Consider the following 21,702-nt stretch of genomic DNA (forward strand, 5'->3'; position numbering starts at 1 on the left):
TTATGCAATACAAAACAAAGTAAAGACAGAGCAGAGTTACTTGGGTAAATCCAGAAGACAAGCTGTAATTATGACAAGACTAAGGCTGGGACACTGTGGATTTGCATGGGATCTAGCGAAGATAGGCAAACATGAGGATGGGCTCTGTAGAACCTGCAATCAACAACAGACTGTTAATCATGTGTTTATGGAATGTCAACGGTATAAAAGGCAAAGAGAACAACTTTATTCTGAGGTATCAGGAGATGGATTACAAGCAGTGACATTGAGAGATATTTTGAATCCTCATGAGAACCAATCAAGGATAGTGGAAGCAGTCATGGATTTTATATCTGCAACAGGATTAGCCCTCTGAGAATGAAGGTGCTATAAAGCGATACCGAGACTGAACTGTGGGTGGCAGCAATATGCCGTAAGGCATCTAGTCTGCCGGAAAGCCAGTAGAAGAAGAAGAAGAAGAAGAAGAAGAAGAAGAATGCAACTCAATGGATGCCAGCTGCCGTAAAGACCCAAAGAAGAAGAAGAAGAATGCGGGTGGGATGATTTGCATGGGATTCTGCATAAAAAGAGAACTCGGAAACGGGACGCGCTATTTACTCCTCAAATAAGGGACGGGAGGCAACGCTAGGCTTAGAGCGCTTCTAAGATCGCGTGAGACTGAATTCGCGTGCGCTCCTGAATCTGAAGAGCTCCGTCAGTCCCAGAGGAGACCTGCTGGATCTCAGAGACCAGGACCAAGAGCGGGATGGAGGAGGACAACCAGGACCCGGAGCCCCGGAGCAACAACGTCCCCGGAGGACAAACAGCAGGCTCGAGCTCTGATAGCACCGATGTTCAGGTCAGTGTTCATGAACACAGCTAGCAGCTAACAAGAAGCTAACGTGGCGTTAGCTCGGCCTGGTTCCGACACGTAGCTTCATATTGACTGTAAACAAGATGTAATGTAGCAGGATTCAACAGTGGAGCCATCAGAACCCCGTATCTCTACAGAACCCACACTTAATGTGCCGGTCGGAACCGGAGAGGAGGAGGAGGAGGAGGAGGAGGAGGAGGTCTCTTGTAGCATGTAGCCTGCTGCCTGGGTGTTAGCATGCTAGCTAGCTAGCTAAGACTGGACAAAGCTGAAGTTTACTTCCGGTTCGTGAAGGGAAACTTAACGTTACGTTGCTGAGCGACCGGTCCTCCGTGTTTTGCTCCTCTTACTGTTGTGAAAACATTTTAGATAAACACAGTTTCAGATTTGTGAGACCTTTTTATTCTGTTTGGACCTGGACCAGCTGGAAAACTGAAACAACAGATCATCTTGGTTCAGTTCAGGAACCGGACCAGGGGCCATATTACAGAAACTTCCTAACCTGCAGATCCTATCCTAACTACTTGGTAACCATGGTAGTAAGGGTTAGGAACCTATTCAGGAATAAGACCACAAAGGTGCTTGATAGTACAGTTTGTGGTTCTGCTTGAGAGATTTCAGCACACGTTTTCTTTCTACCGTCCTAGGGTTAGAGTTTCACAGAGAGTGATTCACAGAGCTAGTTATTTTTAAATGAAAATGTGTAATGTTTTAATATCAGCTCTCCATTATCAGGCGCTCTGCCACTTACTCGGTTCACTCGGCTTCAAAAACAGAAACAGCCTGCAGGCTTTTGTCAAAGTTTCAACGTTTCAAGGAACAATCTTGAAAAAATTTCCTCTTCTGAAACGAGCCACCCCGATCCAACGAGTCCGTGCTGCTTCCGTCAGGCTGCAGATACAACTTGCCGTGCAGGACGAGTAGACTCCTGTTGTAGTTGTCTACTATGACAATATAGTCTTGTGTGTTCCATGTGAACGGGTCTGTACCCTACAGACCCGTTCACCTTGGGGTTTACGCTGCGTCTCGCTTTTTTTCTCCACTGCTGCCTCAATCTGTTTTGCCAGGCCAGCCCAGGATGAAAGCTAAATGCAGCTCATATAATGCTCGCCAAGCGGCTAGTCCGACACGCCTTCAAAAGCACCGATGGAAAAACAGTGAGCTGCAGCACACAGCTCTCCTCCCTCTTCCAAACACTAGCTACCCTCCAGGCAGTCAGTGGACAGAAAGTTGTTCCTGTGATGTAGAGACAGAGCTCAGTTAAAACTTTATGGATGAACAATACTTTTGTTACAGATTAATAACTCACCACTCTGAAACTCTTGCTCCAGTCCATGTTGCCAAGCTGGTCGGCAACATGTAGCCTACAGCTGAATCAAAGCTGTTTAACGGCTTCTCGCTGACACGCCTTTCTCTGCTTTTGATTGGCTAGTAGTCTTTAACCCTCTTAAGTCTAAGGGCATTTTTTCACCTTTTCTTCGATTTTACATATGTTCTTAATCCATCCTTTTAGAGGCAATTGCATAACATGATACCGTGTGTCAAAAACAGAAAAAACTCAGCTCTCTTGATCTCTTGAGCCCTCCACTTGTTATAGAGCATTGTGTAAAGAGAGAGAGATTTTGAAATTCTTCAAATGTCTTGTGGAAACCTACCATTACTCATGTGGATGAATTCTTTGGGTGCTTGAAATGAGTTTACCAAAGGCTTGGGGTCACAAAAGCAGGGACATACATGAATAAAATTGTAGCTAATGCATAATAACTGTCTGAAGTAACATTTTGAACAATCGTTGTTTGAGTACACGTGTTGTCTGACTCTACTTTCACCTCATGTTAGAGGGACTGAGATAAAACAGGACTGTATAATCACTCCCTACTACACATCCAGCTTTATGGGGATGTGTGCAAATAAAAAATAAGCATTACAACAGGTCTTTCTTTCAAGCAAAATGTTGACTATGTGTATAAAAGCCACACAGAAATAAAACGCACTACTGACAATATTTATATAATGTACAAATTGTCATGTTTTAACTTTTAAACAATATTTATATATAAAAACTAACTATGTATTAAAAACACAGAAAAGCCCCACTATTTACAATATTTACATAATGTGCATTTTATGAGCTGTAGCCCTGTGTCTGAGCTGGTTGAAACCTGGAGATGGAGAGTGATGGCTGGGTCTGTGTCCATCTTCAGCTCCAAGACAGTAGAGCTGGCTGCTGAGTAGATGGGGGTGCAGGTTGCTGTGGGGGTGCAGGTTGCTGTTGGGGTGCTGGTGGTGACCTGGTGGCAGGCACAGGTGATGGTGCTTGTGTTTCACTGGGCCCTGGCAGCTGGGAATCCAAATCAAAGCAAATAACATCTGAATGACATGTGGGAAAACTGTCTCTTCTATTTACACTCATTCAGTCTAAATATACTGAACATAAACACATTTACTCATCACTAAAAGAGATAATGTTGTTCAAATTGTGAGTGGAGGTGAAGATGTATCATATTAGTTATCAAAAGGAGATCACTTAGAACAGCCTACATGCCTACAACTTTACGATTTGTAAGTGTGTCCCAGTTTTACACAAGAAAATAACTTACACAAAGTAAACTAAAGGGGCAGTCAATTTGTTCATGACAACTTACTGAAACACAAAGCAGCACAGACGCAGCTTATTTTAGCCAAGATGGTCCCAGTTAGCCAAGCACTAAGTGCACCATTGCAAACAAGATTTTTTAAATAAATACGCTTACCCGTCGTCAAATGGCTCTCTATTGTGTAGGTAATATTAATGCTTCTTATCGTAAGAATAAAAACATTAAGGCTCATAAACTCGTGTCTCTCATCTTCGTTGCTGCTCTCCAAAACTGCCGCAAGAACGTCTTTCAGTGTAGGCGTCTTCACCATTTTCTCGCCTCATCTTCTTCTTATTTTTCCTCCTTCTAAATACATGTGCTTTCCATGTTTTTCTCGCAGACTTTCCCCCCTTCTCTGTCTATGTGAGCTTGAGATTTTCCCCACTGTGAGGTGATAGGTGGGTCTGTAGGGATTTTGAGATCGTCTATTTGTTAGCTTCATACAAAATGCCGACAGACAGGCTAACCCACCAATTACGCACAGTGAACGCCCATCTTGTCTTCCCCCTAGCCCGCTGTGAGTCACCTACGATTTCGAGAGAATAAGGACTTTTAATCTCTCGATTAAGGCAATCGGAACCTTTTCTGTGTGCTGCATGATCGCAGAGATATTAATAGAAACATTTAGTAAACACTGAGTTGACGCGGTCCCTTGTCATCCGACCTCAGGGGGTTAACTAGGAACTATGCATGTGTAACTCCCAAAAAAAGATAATTTAGAGACAAGATCTATCACTCCATAGCTAAAACGAAGCCTGTCTGCTTGGGGTCTCTCTGGGTGCTCCGGCTTCCTCCCACCGTCCAAAGACATGCATACTAGGTCAATTGCTGACCCTAAATTGTCCTTAGGCGCGAGTGTGAGTGTGACTGGTTGTTTGTCTATGTGTGGCCGTGCGATGAATTGGCGACCTGTCCAGGGTGTATCCCGCCTTTCGCCTGATGTCAGTTGGGATTGGCTCCAGCCCCCACGACCCTGTACGCAGGATAAGTGGTTGAGGATGGATGGACTTTATTTGGATAATTTCCTTACAGATAGTTTTATTAGTTGAGATTCAGCTGTTTCACAAATAAAACCATTTTCTGATATTAGCCTTCACCACTATGGTTAAGGTTTGATTAGTGCTAATGTTTGTGTATTCGTTAATAGTAAAGGCTTCAATTAGTAACCTAATATTAATTCCAGTTAGATAAAACTGCAGTTTAATTTTTAGTTTTTTTTTTTTCAGTCATTCAATTATTTTGCAAGAAAAATGCTCTACTTGGTGGTTAGTCTCATTTATTTATGTAAATTACTAACTCGTCAATAACAAAAACGGTGCATACAGAACAATGAGTGCAGCATTTATAATGTTTGCTGTAGTGCCTCAACCTTAATGTCCTGCCTCCTTCAGGCTGCAATTGGTCAGTTCACGAAAAGTGACTTTGATGAGCTTGATGCACACTGCTGCATGAAAGGCTCCCAATCTCCGTGCAGAGATTAGCAGGCAGGAGAGAATGGGAACAGGTGAGCGTCACTTAATGCCCAGAAAACCTGATCTGGTAAATACCGGCACATTTCAAACGCAAATGGCTTTTATATTGTGAGAAATAACAGGAAGTCATGAAAAATGAGGCTGAAGCAGAATATAAAAAAAATTAAATTAACAATTAGGTTTAAGTTGAATGATTTAATAAGCATCGTAAGTTTATAAAGTTTACCTCAGCCGATACAAACTTATAAAGTTTGTATCGGCAGAATACCTTATCTCAATTATAAGTACATTACATTTATTCATTTAGCTGACGCTTTTATCCAAAGCGACTTACAATTGCGTTATATGTCAGAGGTCGCATGCCTCTAAAGCAACTAGGGGTTAAGTGTCTTGCTCAGGGACACAATGGTACTGAAACAAATGCTGACGTGACATTAAAGGGCATATTATTATTTTGGCAGGTAAAAAAAATTTCTTGGCTGATGTGTTTTTTTTTTTTGTTTTTTTTTCATCTACCAGTAAGCTGGTGAGCCAAAAAATAAATTTCCACCCGTTTACTCCACTTACTAATTTGGCAGACACCTTGATCCATAGCGACACACACCTACACCTCTGGTCTCTCACGGCAAACACATCAGCAGTATGTTGACATACCTCAGACTTTTCCACGCGCGATTCGTAAATTAGTGGCCTCAAGACAGTTTTTACTGCCCCTCCCTCCCTAAAAGTTATTTATCAGTGTTAAAACAAAACCAAAGACTTATAAGTTATACTGTTAACATCTTTAACATGTTTTATTAAATACATCCTGAATATAAAAAACTAAACTAAAATGTTATCACAGTAAAAATTAAAAAAAATAAAAAGGTTAAAAACTATTTACTTTTAAAACAAAACATACTAACAGACTCAAACATGACCTGCTCTCTCTTCTGCTGACAGCCATTTAAAGGTCAAGTGTGTAATATTTATTGACAAAAATGCAATATAAGATCCATAACTATGTTTTCAGTGGTGTATAAAGACCTTATGTAATAAACCGTTATGTTTTTATTAACTTTAGAATGAGTCATTTATAGCTACATAACTGGGGGTCCCCCTTCCATGGATGTCAACACGTTGCGTTGTCGTGTTTCTACAGTAGCTTGAAAATGAACCCACCACGCTACAGAGCACGTTTTATCACTATGTTCTATGTACTTCTGGTAGAATTCAGGCAATGTAGACAGTCATCTATGTTGATTGCATAAGTTAAAAGAAGTAGTGGTAGTGTATAATGGGCTGTCATTTAAATAATACTTTATAAATTATGAAATAAAATCATTAAGCACATCATTGATGAGCTGATAGTGATAGATGATCTGTCTCAGAGATATGGTACCGGGCCTGTAATGAGGCTTGTCCACGCTGTCGGTAATGTTAGCTGGGGGGTCTTCCGGGTTGTCTTAGTAGCATCCTTTGGGCTGAAGCCACAAGTGGATTGACAAGTATGGTAAGATTGTTTATATTCTTCCTCGGGAAAGTATCAAAAAACAGGCAATTATGTAAATTTCTTCCTTTCCAAATGATCTTATGACTTAGTAACAACTCATATATAAATAATATATAAAATAACACTTAATTTGTAGTGAACAATCATGTATAAAGAATGAAACTACGATTACTAAGCACATTATATGTGAGCTTATGAATAAAGAATACAACACAAACTTTTTATAAATGACTTAATGTGTTTTGGTGTAATAACAATGCTTTATAAATTATTAATTAAAAATGTACTAATAGTTAAACTGCTTCATAGTGTATAGATAATAAAGAATAAAACATTTATAACTGTTTATAAATGACTTACTAATGAGCATTAATGTTGGAACAATGCTATATTAATGACAAATTCCTTATTAACTAATACGTAACTAATGCTTCATAGTGTGTAGTTATTATATTAAGTTTTACCGTTGGCTCCTGCTTGTAAAAAAGAGTGGAAGCTCTCACAAACGTAGACTTAATGGTTTTATTGTACCAACTAAACATCAACATAAACTTTTAAGGTAAACATGGAAATCATTATCATCAGGAGTTTCATGAGTGTATTGGTGAGTGTAAAATGTAGTGAGTACAAAAGGACAAGCTACATGATGAGTTAAAAATAAAGAGCCGGAGTGTCCCAGGGATAGTGCATGGTGCTTTGGGAAACGACAGAATATGGGCAGAGTTGGCTGCCATCTTAAATGCATCTAAGCCAGGCTGAGTTGGTGAGCCACACAAACAAACACAAAACAGACAATCACAAGGTTGTCACAGCTTCTGTCAGGACAAATGATCATACTTCTCCAAGCTTTCTTCTACAGAGGGGGACCAGGCAGGGTTGCCTACTCTCTCCCTTGCTATTCGCCATTTATATAGAGTAATTAGCAGCTGCTATATTGCTGCTTATAAAATACGGAATGAATTCAAACCGAAAATGTACACCACAAGATAAGCCTTTATGCAGATGATGTTTTAATTTCCTCCTAAACTCAAAAACGTCTTTGTGTGACAATCATATTATAAATTCCCCAAGAATGATTTTAAAAACTGCAAAAAGCAATAGATCAGAACTACCAAAATTTTGCTCTTTATTTCCTGTCCAACAGACTACAATATATCTCAAAATGGATCAATCAAAGGCCCCTGGACCACTCATGGATGGACATAGAACAAACATTCCATAAGGAAATGAAAATTCATTCATGCCATTCATCAGCTCCAGTGTCAAACATCGTACCTGCTTTCAAAGCATTAACGTAAGCACTTCCCTGGCAGCCTGGTGTGAATTCCTCAAATATCCATCCCATGCAGATTTACTCCAGCCTGGAACAATCCTGGCATCCTGTAAAATAAGAAAACTCTAAATTCCCCATTGTGGTATGATAAAGGGATAATACATCTGGAGCATGTAATGCAGGGCAGTAACTTTATTCCATTCCAGGATCTAGTGGCACAATATGCGAATTAGCAATACTATATTTCTTAAATCAACAGCGATTTCCAGAATTTGGCAAGATTTAAATTTAACAAAATGGACTTTATTTATCACCAATGATAACAGACTTTCTTAAGCTCTCATCCCCAAAACTACATGTTGAAAACAAATGGTTCAGTCTCTCTCCCATTCTATCCATTGGACCATATGAAAGTGTGTGTGTGTGTGTGTGTGTGTGTGTGTGTGTGTGTACAAATAAGTAAAAAAAAAAATATATATATATATATATAATAAATAAAATCTTCATCCATCCAACGGGAACTGCTTATTCTGCGTACAGTTTCGCGGTGTATATAAATAAATACACTGGACAAAGTTATAAAAGCAACAAATAACTTCTTTTTTGCCCCCCCACCATTTCAGAAATGAAACCGTTTTAACTGAATATAATATTCAATTCCTGCTGCCCCCGCATCCCGACCCCGGATAAGCGGAAGAAGATGGATGGATGTATATTCAATTAGTGGAAAAAAGTATACTATAATATGAAATGATAATCAATGTTGTATTTAATATATTATTGGTATACTAGCAGTATACTATTAATACACGTAGATTTTGATTTAGATGTCGATTTAGTCAGAGCTAAGATGCTAGTGTGCCAAATGCGCTTGTTCTGTTTTACTAAATTTAATGTTATAATTATTTATTCTTTCTCTTTGTTGGGAAAAAAAGGTTGAAAAATACACATTTCAAAGTCAGTATTTTGTGCATTTTCCTTGATAATTAAGCAAGTAGACTCATAGTACCATTTGTTCCATTATGATTGAATCGCAAGTTGCAATATTGTCCACAATAATCGCAATATGACATTTTGTCCAAATCGTGCAGTCCTACGATGTACAAAAAGGGGCTATTTCTATCAAATATTGTTCACAAATCTGTCACAATCTGTTAATGAGCATCACCACATGTTGCAGCATGATAATGCACGGCCCCATGTCGCAAGGATCTGTACACAATTCCTGGAAGCTGACAACAACATCCCAGTTCTTGCAGGGCCAGCAAGAACTGGGACGTTAATGAGAGACTGGGCATGTCTCCCATTTAGCATATTTGGGATGCTCTGGATCGGCATATATGACGGCGTGTTCCAGTTCCTGTCAGTATCCGTCATCTTCACACAGCCATTGAAGAGGAGTGGATCAACATTCCACGGGCCGCAATCGACAACCTGATCAACTCTATGTGAAGATGTGTTGCACTGCGTGAGGCAAATGGTGATCACACCAGATACTTACTGGTTTCCTTACTAACAAGTCATGGAAAGTCTGTCTGATGAAACATGTTGTACTCAGATTTAATGGTTCTTGGATACCCTTTGATAGCTCGGTTGGTAGATCAGAGGACTGTAGGTTTGTAATATCAGAGATCTTAAGGTCGCTGTTTCAAAGCTCAAAGGACGTGCTCTATGTTTTGGGGTGGTGATGGGGCAATGGATAGACACATGCCCGGGTTCGATGCCCACTAAGACCCATCCACCATTGTGTCCCTGAGCAAGACACTTAAGCCATTGTTGCTCCAGAGGTGTGAGACATGCATAGCAATTGTAAGTCGCTTTGGATAAAAACGTTAGCTAAATGAAAAAATGTAATGTAATGCACAAAGTTGGTTGCAAGTGAGTGATAAGCAGCCTTTGAATGCACAGTGAACCACCAATCACAATATTGTTCTTGATCAGTTCATCACAACAAAGAAAGCAAGCCCCGCCCCCGTTAATTGTCGACAACAGCGTACAGGAGAAAACCACTGAAACAGTGAATTTGGTTGCAAAAAGAAAAGCGTTTTTTCTAAACCACCTTGTGGGCTGTTGTATAGCTGCTCTTTTACTTATAAGTTGTTTTCCCCCTACAAATTAGCCCAATAATTCTAGGATGTGTAATTATTTTCATACAATATTTTTTTCATATTGCATTAAATATTGCAGAAAAGAGAAATATTGCTTGGTTGTTTATTGATAATTGAGAAAAGTTGAGGGTGATCTTTGGTAATCACTCAGATTCCTAAAGAGCCCCTCGGTGGACACACCTCTGCAGTTGGTTGTCACATGTGGTAACGCATTACTCAAACTTTAACATTGTGGATTTTGTTCCACAGACATGCTGGAAATGTCATTTATGGTTCTAGATAGCCCGCTCCACCATGACATCTCACTTACTGTCTTTGTCTCTGTATGTCTGTCTGGACTTATAGAAACGGAGAGGAAGAGATGGACTCAAACGTCACAGCTGTCAGCACTGTGACAAATCCTTCACAACATTGAGATATTTAAAGATTCATCAGAGACTTCACACTGGAGAGAAACTGCACAGCTGTGACCAGTGTGGGAAAACTTTCACTACGTCAAGTCACTTAAACGTCCACATACGGATTCACACTGGGGAGAAACCGTACAGCTGTAACCATTGTGGAAAAGCTTTCATTAAATCAGGTGACCTAAACGTCCACAAACGTATTCACACTGGTGAGAAACTGTACAGTTGTGACCAATGTGGGAAATCCTTTACTACAATAAGTACCATTATAACCCATCAACGAGTTCACACTGGAGAGAAACCTTTCAGCTGTAACCATTGTGACAAAGCTTTCACTACGTCATCTAAATTACGAATCCACCAACGTATTCACACTGGCGAGAAACCGTACAGCTGTGCTCAGTGTGGGAAAGCTTTCAATACAACAGGTGAACTAAAACGGCACAGGCTCTTTCACACTGGAGAGAAACCATATAGTTGTGACCAGTGTGGGAAAGCTTTCACTACATCAGGTGAACTAAAAAAGCACAAACGTGTTCACACTGGAGATAAACCATACAGCTGTGACCAATGTGGGAAAGCTTTCACTACATCAAGTCACCTAACGGTGCACCAACGTGTTCACACTGGAGAGAAACCGTACAGCTGTGACCTATGTGGGAAAGCTTTCGTCGCATCAGGAAATCTAGAAACTCACAGACGTGTTCACACTGGAGAGAAACCATACTGGTGTGAACAGTGTGGGAAAAGGTTTGCTCGTAGTTGTGCCCTTCAAGTCCACCAACGCATTCACACTGGAGAGAAGCTGTACTGGTGTGACCAATGTGGGAAAATGTTTGTTTGTTCTAGTGCCCTTAAAGTCCACCAACGCATTCACGCTGGAGTGAAACTGTACAGCTGTGACCAATGTGAGAAAGCTTTCACTACATCTAGTAACCTTAAACGTCACCAACACATTCATGCTGCTTCGTTTGAACACTTTTCAGAGCCAAGCTAAGTGTTTCCTCCTGCCTCCTCCTCATGCCCTGATAGCTGTTGTTAAGAGTTGTGCTTCCCTACAAACTGAGGGATAGATGATAGTAACATTACATACTGTGCTGCCCTGCCTATCCACAAAATCCATCCTGTCATCGCACACAATGAGTTTGAATGATTGTTTGATATTTGAATGATTTCTGAAATGCTTGGATTTTTTCTTTCTATCCTCTTTAAAGATTCAGTGTGTAAGTGGCATCTAGTATGAATTGCAACCATCTGTCCAGTCTACAACTGCCCCCTACCCTTTCAAAGAGCGTAGGACAACTACACTGGCAGACACAGCACAAAAGGTGTTGCTTCTGAGACAGCAGAGTAGCTAGTCAAGGAATTAGGTTTCTTTAGGTATATTTATTAAGAATTACATAATTATTCAGAGAGATAACATGGAAAATGTAAGCCAAGAAACTTTAAAGTTTATACAAACATTGATAAGGGAAACGCATTCATTCTCTCTGTGATTATGGACCCTTGTAGCAGCAAAAAATATAAATAAATACAGACTTTGATAGCGGTGCTGAAATGTATCTCATGACAGCAACACTTACATAATCACTTCCTCTTTAGTGGTGTTGCCTACAAAATAAAAGCTTGAGAAGCTTCTTTATTGTAATCCTGTAGTTCGAGTTGAACTGAGCTTTTACTTTGACAAATTCTGGACGATGCAACGTGGTGACGTCCATGGAAGGGGGGACCCGTGGTTATGTACATATAAATGGCTCATTCTAAGGTAATAAAAACATAATGGTTTATTATGTACGGTCTTTACACACCTCTGAAAACAGTTATGGATCTTATATTGCATTTCTGTTGATAGATCCTCAGAAATATTACACACTGTACCTTTAAGTGAATTTGTATATTTGTTGTTTGTCTATTTTCTCATGTAATCTCGTTTTTGTTCCACCTTAAATGTACATCTTGTTCTGTAAGAAAATATTCTAAACTTGAAGTTCAGTTGTTAGCACTGTTCAACTAGCTCTGCAACAAAGGACTATTTTTAGCATTAACCTGCCATGTGTTTTCTTGATTAATCACTTTGTAAATAAAATGTCATTCCCATCGCTTTTGCCAAAAGTCCAAGGAACTGAGCCGCTGGATCCACAGCATGGCTGCTGCTTTTGCCTTGACAATGACTTTTGGATAAGTAAAGTTATTTGTCAGTATTTTGTTGATCGATCAGTAGTTTCATCTCGGCTTTGAAACATATCCCAACAGCCTTCTTCAGCCAAGTGATCATGTTTGAATGTCATCACATCACCTCTGTATGACTCTTTAGTGACTGTGCTGGACTATGTCATGTGATGACAACTGAGAAAGTTCAGTTTGCTGAAGAAGGCCATGGGATGTGGTCAAAAGCCCCAACAAAGATGTAGTATGTGAGGCTTGAGTTTAGACTCATTTATTACAGATGTGTTCCCCAAAGTCAAGAATGAAGCTCCACGCTGGATGAAATATTGTTTCTGTGAGCTTCATATATATTTTCTTGTTATTGTGTGAAACATTTTGTTATTTTGTATCCACTGTTTTTATTTTCTTTTGTTTATACTTTATTGTGTCAATACATATCATTGATACAGTTCCTGTTTTTATTTCTTGAAGTATTTGTTAGATGTGTCCAGTTGTGTTTTTGGGGTTGTGACTTTGGTGAGTCTTTACCATGTATCTTGGAAGTGGTGGAGGTTTCCAAGAGTTCTTATGTGTACTTTTTCTTTCAAATAGCTTCTCGCTTGCAAATATCAATAGAAGTGATCATTAGAGAGACTAAATCTATTAGCTGTATCTTCAGAAGAGTCCACTCCTTCTTCATTATACGTTTGGTAAAATCTTGTGGGGCCCTTGCCTTTCCATGACTTGAAAACATCAACAGTTTGGAGTAAAATCTGGGTCCCATGATTTTCCAGTTAGTGTGAAAACACTTGTAGTTTGGTTCATTTGGTCCGGACCAAGTGGGGAAAAAAAGAATACACTGTTGCATTTTAGTTCTGGTCCGGTTACTGTTCATTCTTCAGTTTTACAAAGAAAACAAGAAGAGTAACCACGACGTTTTACAGACTGACCGGTAATTTGTTGATTGGACAGCTTTGGAGATTGTCATCCTGCTTCATCAGTAGGAGTCATGAGATGGATTTTGTTGGTCGTTTAGATTTTGAAATGCTTAATCACATATCTGCTATCATTAAATTCTGTGGTTGGTTGGTTTGGTGCGGTTCGCTTCTGATGTGAAAGCAAAGTGTGATTGATGCATTCATACCAGCGCAAAAGAACCGCACCAAGAGGGAAAACGAACTTTAGTGCGATTCAACCAAGCTAAACAAGGCAGTTGTGAAAACACTTTTTAACAGGTCATTTCTTGTTGCTTGACTTTCGTTACCTAACACATTTAAAATCTGGTGAATATTATAATAACTGTAGAGTACAAGTTTTATATATTTTGATATGTTATTTTCTTTTTGTGAATGTGTTTTTTAATCTGTTGAGGTTAGTTCACACTGAAACTGGAGGAAAGAGACTAAATAAAGTGGAGTTTCTGCTGAGTTCTGAGATCAGTGTCTGAAGGACTCGGTAAATGCTCCATACTTGAATAGCGCCTTTCTAGTCTTTTACACTACATCTGCATTCACTCACATTCATTCACTGAGCCTAAGAGCCAAACAGAAACTAACATTCATACACTGGAACAGCTGCCAGGGGCGATTCGGGGTTCAGAATCTTGCCTAAGGACACTTCGACATGCATCCTAGAGGAGCCAGGGATTGAACTGCCGACCTTTTGATTAACGGGCAACCCGCTCTATCCCCTGCTAAGAGGCAGCAAGACCAGCAGTCCCAAATCAAAAAGCCTCATTTCTGACACTTGCACAGGAGCTTTTAAAGGCCGCCTTCTAAGGCCAGGTGGGCCTCGTTCAGCGATCAGCTGAAATACTTCCGAGGCAGAACTAGGGCAGAAAAGGAACATGGAGAAAGCCCAGAGAGACACATACAGCCGTAACACAAGGCTCCTTTCTAAAGTAAAAACCCAACCTTAGTTTCAGCTCTTTCACAAGGTTTTCAGCATGAACTTTGAAAGAATGCTTGTCGTCCAACCTTGTTGTTTAACATTGTTAAACGTTGCCAAAACAAAACATGTTATTAAAGAGAGAGCCATTAGTAAGGCAAAGGACATCTTGGTGGACCATTGACACCCTCTCTCGCAGAGTTTAAACTTCTGCCACCAGGGAGTTGGTACACTGTCCCTAGGAGGGCAAAATCAAATAGAAATTCTAAAAAAGGGGGGGATAGAGTGGTAGATGGGGAATAAAAGGAGTAAAATAAGCAAAGGCGAGAGACCTGCCGGTTTTTATTTTCTATTTAACTTTTTTATATTTCCCTGTTGCTTTTATGTTTTACTGTTGCAAAACAAATTGCCCCTTGGGGACAATAAAGGCTATCAAAATCAAATCAACCAAAAACCTAAATACTTCTATAAGGAAGCTGTCAAAGCTCACACCGGGGTAATGGACTCACAAAGCACGACTCAAGGTGGTTCCCAAAAGATCGTTTATTGAACAAGGTTCAAAAAACTTGCAGGCCGTAGTTCCAAATCATAGGGCACTATGACACACTGGGAAATTGCTGGAATGCTGGCACAAGGAATCAAGGCGAACTGGCACAGGCACAAAGGGGACAAGGATATACAGGTGCTGGTAATATAATTAGAACATCATCAAAAAGTTGATTTATTTCAGTAATTCCATTCAAAAAGTGAAATTTGGATATTATATTCATTCATTACATACAGACTGATATATTTCAAATGTTTATTTCATTTAATTGTGATGATTAAAACTGACAACTAATAAAAATCCCAAATTCAGTATCTCTGAAAATTAGAATATTACTTTAGACCAATACAAAAAAAGGATTTTTAGAAATGTTGGCCAACTGAAAAGTATCAACATGAAAAGTATGAGCATGTACAGCACTCAATACTTAATTGGGGCTCCTTTTGCCTGAATTACTGCAGCAATGCGGCATGGCATGGAGTCCATCAGTCTGTGGCACTGCTCAGGTGTTATCAGAGCCCAGGTTGCTCTGATAGTGGCCTTCAGCTCTTCTGCATTGTTGGGTCTGAAGTATCGCATCTTCCTCTTCACAATACCCTATAGATTTTCTATAGGGTTAAGGTCAGGTGAGTTTGCTGGCCAATTAAGAACAGGGATACCATGGTCCTTAAACCAGGTACTGGTAGCTTTAGCACTGTGTGCAGGGGCCAAGTCCTGTTGGAAAATGAAATCTGCATCTCCATAAAGTTGGTCAGCAGCAGGAAGCAGTGCTCTAAAACTTCCTGGTAGACGTCTGCGTTGACCTTGGACCTCAGAAAACACAGTGGACCAACACCACCAGATGACATGGCACCCCAAACCATCACTGACTGTGGAAACGTTACGCTGGACTTCAAGCAACGTGGATTCTGTCCCTCTCCTCTCTTCCTCCAAAAGCAAAATTTACTTTCATCAGAGAACATAACTTTGGACCACTCAGCAGCAGTCCAGTCCTTTTTGTCTTTAGCCCGGGCGAGACGCTTCTGACGCTGTGTCTTGTTCAAGAGTAGCTTGACACAAGGAATGCGACAGCTGAAACCCATGTCTTGCATACGTCTGTGCTTGGTGGTTCTTGAAGCACTGACTCCAGCTGCAGTCCACTCTTTGTGAATCTCCCCCACATTTTTGAATGGATTTTGTTTCACAATCCTCTCCAGGATGCGGTTATCCCTATTGCTTGTACACTTAGACTGAAATTTATCAAAGATATTATGGGAATCCAAAACATTATGTAGCTGGTTCGCAACAACCTTTTCTAGAATTTTCAAAAGATTTAGAATTTAGAAATAGGCCTTTAGTTTCTAAATGAAGCTGCATCAAGATTGTTCTTTTTCAAGACAGGCAGAACAACAGCATGCTTAAAACAGCTGGGGACCTGGCCCAACTGAAGAGATAAGTTTAAAATTGAAACCAAACATGGGCCAAGTAGATGTATGGATTTTAAAAGCAAAGATGTGGGTAAAATATCAACAGGGCTTTGTGAAGGTTTCATCATGCCCAGTAACTTAATGTCATTCAGGGTAATGGGGCAGAAAGAGTCCAGTATTGAAAGTCTGTGATGTTTAACTAAATGGGGGTTTGCTGATGGAACAATGCCTGCCCTGACACCTCTAACCTTGTCCACAAAGTGAGACAAAAAGTGGTTGCAGTCAACATTTGAAAACACAGGGACAATACATGCAGCAGGAGAAACAATGTTGTTAATGGTCTCAAACAGAGCTTTAGGGGTTTTTTTTACAGGCAGATATCAGGTTAGTAAAGTAAGAGGATCTAGCATCCTTGATCATTCCGTTCAAGTCTATTAAGAGCTCTTTAAGATGCAGGTGGTGGACTTGTAGCTGACTCGCTTTCCATAAACGCTCAGTTCTACGACAGACACACCTCAAGCTGCGAATGGCGTCATTCATCCACAGGGATGTATTAACAGAGGGAATTTCTGTAGTGTTAAGAGGCGCCACTTTGTCCAACAGCAGGGTGCAGTGATCATTAAATGCCTGTGCACAAGCGTCCACGTCATTCGAAATTAGAACCGAACTTGCGTCAAACGCAGCTGAAGCAGTAAGCTGGTTAATCAAACGTGAGCAGGACGCTCGTTTAGCAGGCAGAGAAACCTCATAACAAGATCAAATAAGATGCATTTGTGATCACTAACAAATAAATCTTCGATGCAAACATTATTAATGTTTAAACCATGAGAAAGAACAAGATCGAGCGGATGTCCCTTGCTGTGAGTAGGACCAGAGACATGCTGAGTGAAGTTAAAAGATTCAGTAACATTTAGAAATTCAGAAGCATTTTTGCAAGTATCATCATCCACATGAATATTAAAATCGCCAACAATGATTACTCTGTCCAGCTTAATAAAAACCACAGCAAGACCTCCACCACGGCCTGTGAGTCTTGGCGTGCTGATAAAAGTGCAGTCCACAGGACAGAGCTCATTCAAGTGATAGTATTCCATATCCCGTTGCCAAGTCTCCGTGATCAACAAGAAGTCCATGTTCTTGAAGGTAAATAAATCACTGAGCAAAAGAAACTTGTTTGCAATTAAAGGGCATTTATCAGACCCATCCTGAGCAGTGCAGGAACATCTGAAGCAGAGAAAGAGGCTCGCAGATGCACGGAACACACACCGCGACCAGTGATAGGGTTTCTCCAGGGCACCAGGACCAGAGTCCTGGGGACGTCAGGGAAGACAGAACGAAGACATGAAGGTCTGGCGTCGCTCTCAAAGACCCCCAGCTTCAAGAGTTTTTTCAGATGAACTTGCCTCCCTGCCCTTTCTCCTCGCTTTCTCTGCCGTCTATTTGTAGGTTGTATTAGGCCCTCTCCCTGCCGCAAACACGCAGCAGTTGCAGTTGGACGTACGAACGGGGCTGCAAACTCACCTGTACCACTCCACCATGGAGGATCGGATCAACAGCATTGTTTGGCGATCGTACACCCATGCTGTAGACACGTTTGTTGATAAACTTAGTAGCAATATAGCGCAGGAAACAAGCAAAACGAGTCGGGACGAACAACCCAGCGCAGTGGCGAAGCCAAACACAGGCGCCATGCTGGAACCAAAAGTCAGTGTGTGAAATATGCTTGTAGCTCCTGTTAGCTGCTCTCGAGCACGAGTCGACAACTGGAGAAAGATCAAGGAGGACATTCACATCTGACACCAGAGAGCATCTGTGAGCAGAGACAAAGGTTCATCTCCACCTGAATACAACCAAGTGTTATCATGTGACTGTGCTGGCCAAGAGTCATGTGACAACAACTGAGGAAGTTCAGTTTTCTTAAGAAGGCCATGAGATGTTGTCAAAAGCTCCAACACAGAGTCAGTCTGTGAGGTTTGAGTTTAGATTAATTTAAATGTAAATGCTCCGTACTTGTATAGCGCCTTTCTAGTCTTTTCGACCACTCAAAGCGCTTTTTTACAGTACATCTGCATTCACCAGTCACACACATTCATACACTGGCGGAACAGCCGCCAGGGGCAAATCGGGGTTCAGTATCTTGCCCAAGGACACTTCGACACGCAACCAGGGGGAGCCAGGGATTGAACCGCTGACCTTCCGATTAACGGCCAACCCGCTCTACCTCCTGAGCCACAGCCGCCCCAATAATTTAATACAGATGTGTTCCTTAAAGTCAAGAATGAAGTTCCACGCTGAATGAAATCTTGTATACAATGAATGTAATACTGTTGTTATTTTATGTTGCAGGATGTGGTTTTGAATCTGTTGAGGTTTGTTCAGACTGAAAGCAAAGCCAACTGAAGTCAAAGCAACGAGTCACAGATTCGTTAAAGACGGCGCCAGCTGAGGTACAGACGTGTCTGCTCAAGTCTGAAATGTTTCAGCTTAAATGAAAAATCCAGCTTTGTCTTTGACGAATGAACAGACAGAAGAAAAACAGAAACTGGAGGAAAGAGACTAAAGAAGTGGAGTTTCTTCTGAGTTCTGAGATCAACGTCTGCTCCATGGTTCCTTGTTCCTCAACGCATCCAGTATAAACTCCTTTTTCTTAATCACAGAGCCACTTTAGTTCTTTAGTTCATTGATACAGTAATTCATCATAGTTCAAATAAAGTTATAAAGGTTATAAAATGGAATAATTTCATTTGCTGTATGAGGAATTAAAAACCAGTTACTGACCACAAGCTGAAAGTAATGCTATGCACAAGTGTGAATTACAAGCGTCACAAAGAAGTGTCATAAAGAAAAACACAGGAAGCATAAACAAGAGAGAATTCTTGCTAGTGCAATGTAAAAGAAAGAAAATGCTATTTCTTTGTTAATGTAATGTTGCACAGTTGTTCAGTAAATGCTGACACGTTCAACGTGATGTTCTGGTCATTTTTTTGTAGAAGTTAGAGCTTTTTATGTGTTGGTCTTAACTGCTTCACCAGTTTTTAAAGTGTTAAACTGTTGAACTGACTGGGTCACCAAACCAGTCAGACTGCGTAAAGTTATGAGGAAACATTGATTTACTGTCACTTATCTGACAGCAGCACAGAAGGAAGGGGAGTCTTTGGGCTGTTGTTGAGCATCAATGAGATATCCATTTGTTCTCAGGCTATTTAAAGCTGATAACTTGGAGCTGAGTTCCTTCACACATTAAACAGGAGCAGCTCAGTTCTTCTCATAGGGAGAACATTTGGGGATTTGCATATTAACATTTCTTTCAAAACAATAAATATATATGCCGGCTGTGTTTTGTTTGCTTCATGCTGATTTGGAAAACATCGACCATAATACCTGTGCTAAAATTCAATAATCCAAGATGACTGAATGAATTCAGACCAGTGGCTGTAACATCCCTGTGATGAATAAGTTTGAGAAAATGTTGAAAGATGACATTGTCTACCCTTTTTGATGGCAAACTAGATCCACTTCACTTTGTTTTGAGCTGGGTATGGTTGATATGGGTATGGATGACACAAAGATTTTTATTTTAGACACATCATACAAACCCAATTCACTTATTTTAATTGACCAGATCATACATTATTGCTGCTTTAGAATTTTTAACAAACTTTAGCAGGTTGGTCAATGTGATGCCTATATTTTGTGTCCAACTGGATTTTTTTCACAAAAAAAAAAGGATGAAAGCATAAAAGCATACCATATAAACGCCGGACCTCTCTCATATACTGTATGTACTCACCTTTAACTTTAAAAAAAATTAGCTTTTTGTAATTTTTCTGATAACTGAAGTGTCAAAATGTCATGCGGTGCGACCGTCCGGCCATGACTGCTGTTTTGAAAACTTTACTTTAAATCTATTCAAAATTATGTTTTGACCTATTTGGAATGATTTCCAAATCGCAAAGCATCTGTATTTATATTTCCATAATAATACATAAGCAAACTTTGTCCGATGATGTCCATTTTATGAAATATCATGTGGTGCGACCATCAACAAATGACCACTTTGGGACTTTTATGTTGAAATCCATTAGAAGACAGGAAGTTGAGTAATATACCAATCTGCCAAGGACCCACTGAAACAGCAATTGTAACAGCTTGTATGTAGTTGCCACTTTTGGATATCATGTTGTATGACCTCAGAAAAATAATTAATATAAAGTTATTTCTACCAATATTTGTTTTGATTATAAATTTCATCGAGTCCTTTTGTAGGAAACCTGCTTGTTTTGTTCAGGTGGCCTATTCTCTGCCTGTAAATTTTGATTAAATTAGAAAATATCATGTGGTGTGACTGCTGAAAGGTGGTTTCCATGATTGGTAATTTAGTTTTTGTCCTTTTTATTTTCAATTTATGACTTTTACATATAAAATACTTTTATTGTAGTATAGTTTGGAATAGATTTTTCTTTTTTTTATATTGCAGAAAAAACGGATTATTTTTAGTCTTTGTACAATATCATGAGAAAAATGCACAAAACAATTTTTAGAACTTGTAATTTCACTTTGGTAACTATGCAATATTAGTAATATTTAATTCATTATAACTGTTTTACCAGATGCCACTCCCAAGTAAAGAAAAACTGCTCTCCATGGACAGCATGTTAATTTTGACCCTACAGCAAGAGTGTAGTCGCCAAAAGAAGAAAAAAATATTGCGTCTTAAAGAAAATTTAAAATGAAAACTGACTGAAGCAACATGTTGCTCGTGTGTGTTTCCATTTCTTAGGAGGAAATGCATTTTTTTGTGAACATGTTGGCGTAGGAGCCCGTCCTCACTTGATTTATTATGCTGCTTTACGACCCGTGTTTATGTTTTTAACGACCTCTATTGGCCGTGTTGGCTGTGTCTTTCACGCAGGAGAACCGCGTTTGATTCCCCTGTGAAATCAAATAAATTTAGAGTTATTTTTAGTTTTAAGCCAACTTAATCCCAACAAAATGTAGCAAAGCATTTATTTTTATACGTTAAGTACAGATAAGGTAGAGAGTACCTGGGCGTTTGCCACTTGGGTAGAGTAGTGATGTTGGAGTAAGGCATTGTACATCAGCAGACTGAACACCACAAAGCAGCAGCATTTATATTACTGAGAACTTGTAAAAACTGTTAACCATGTTAAGGAAATGAATTAATTTAAAATAAATTATGGTCGCACCACATGACATTTTGTAAGGCCACAAACATAAACTGTTTGTGGCCTGAAAAAACACTAAAATCATTTAATTTGAAAATCCTTATACGTCATTGACCCAGGTATTTCTGAATGGTCCAACATCATTTCTTCAAATACAGTTTCTCTGCATGGCTGTGTCCTTTCTCCTCTGCTCTTTATTATGTACATGGACAGCTGCAGGACTGCAGAAGTTTTCTGATGACACTGCCTTAGACTATTTTATGTAATTTCATCATTCGTTCTCAACTTCC

At 39.8% G+C, this 21,702-nt stretch overlaps 1 protein-coding gene across 3 annotated transcripts in view; it reads left to right on the top strand.

The window, feature by feature from the left end:
* LOC123966111 (gastrula zinc finger protein XlCGF67.1-like) overlaps positions 1-19,189 on the top strand; it is a 19,641-nt gene extending 452 nt beyond the window's left edge. The window contains exons 1-3 of one of the 3 annotated variants that reach the window (XM_046042335.1): positions 493-838; positions 10,180-10,417; positions 18,573-19,189. In XM_046042335.1, the coding sequence (XP_045898291.1) occupies positions 746-838; positions 10,180-10,417; positions 18,573-18,610 (369 nt within the window). In that variant the 5' untranslated portion in view covers positions 493-745 and the 3' untranslated portion in view covers positions 18,611-19,189. Of the gene's footprint in view, positions 1-492; positions 839-10,179; positions 10,418-18,572 lie in introns of those variants that run through there. The other 2 variants (XM_046042336.1, XR_006823885.1) reach the window with 2 other exon arrangements.
* The last annotated feature ends 2,513 nt before the right edge of the window (positions 19,190-21,702 follow it).

Source organism: Micropterus dolomieu, unplaced genomic scaffold (genome assembly GCF_021292245.1).
Source record: "Micropterus dolomieu isolate WLL.071019.BEF.003 ecotype Adirondacks unplaced genomic scaffold, ASM2129224v1 contig_12709, whole genome shotgun sequence".
Classification (NCBI taxonomy): domain Eukaryota; kingdom Metazoa; phylum Chordata; class Actinopteri; order Centrarchiformes; family Centrarchidae; genus Micropterus; species Micropterus dolomieu.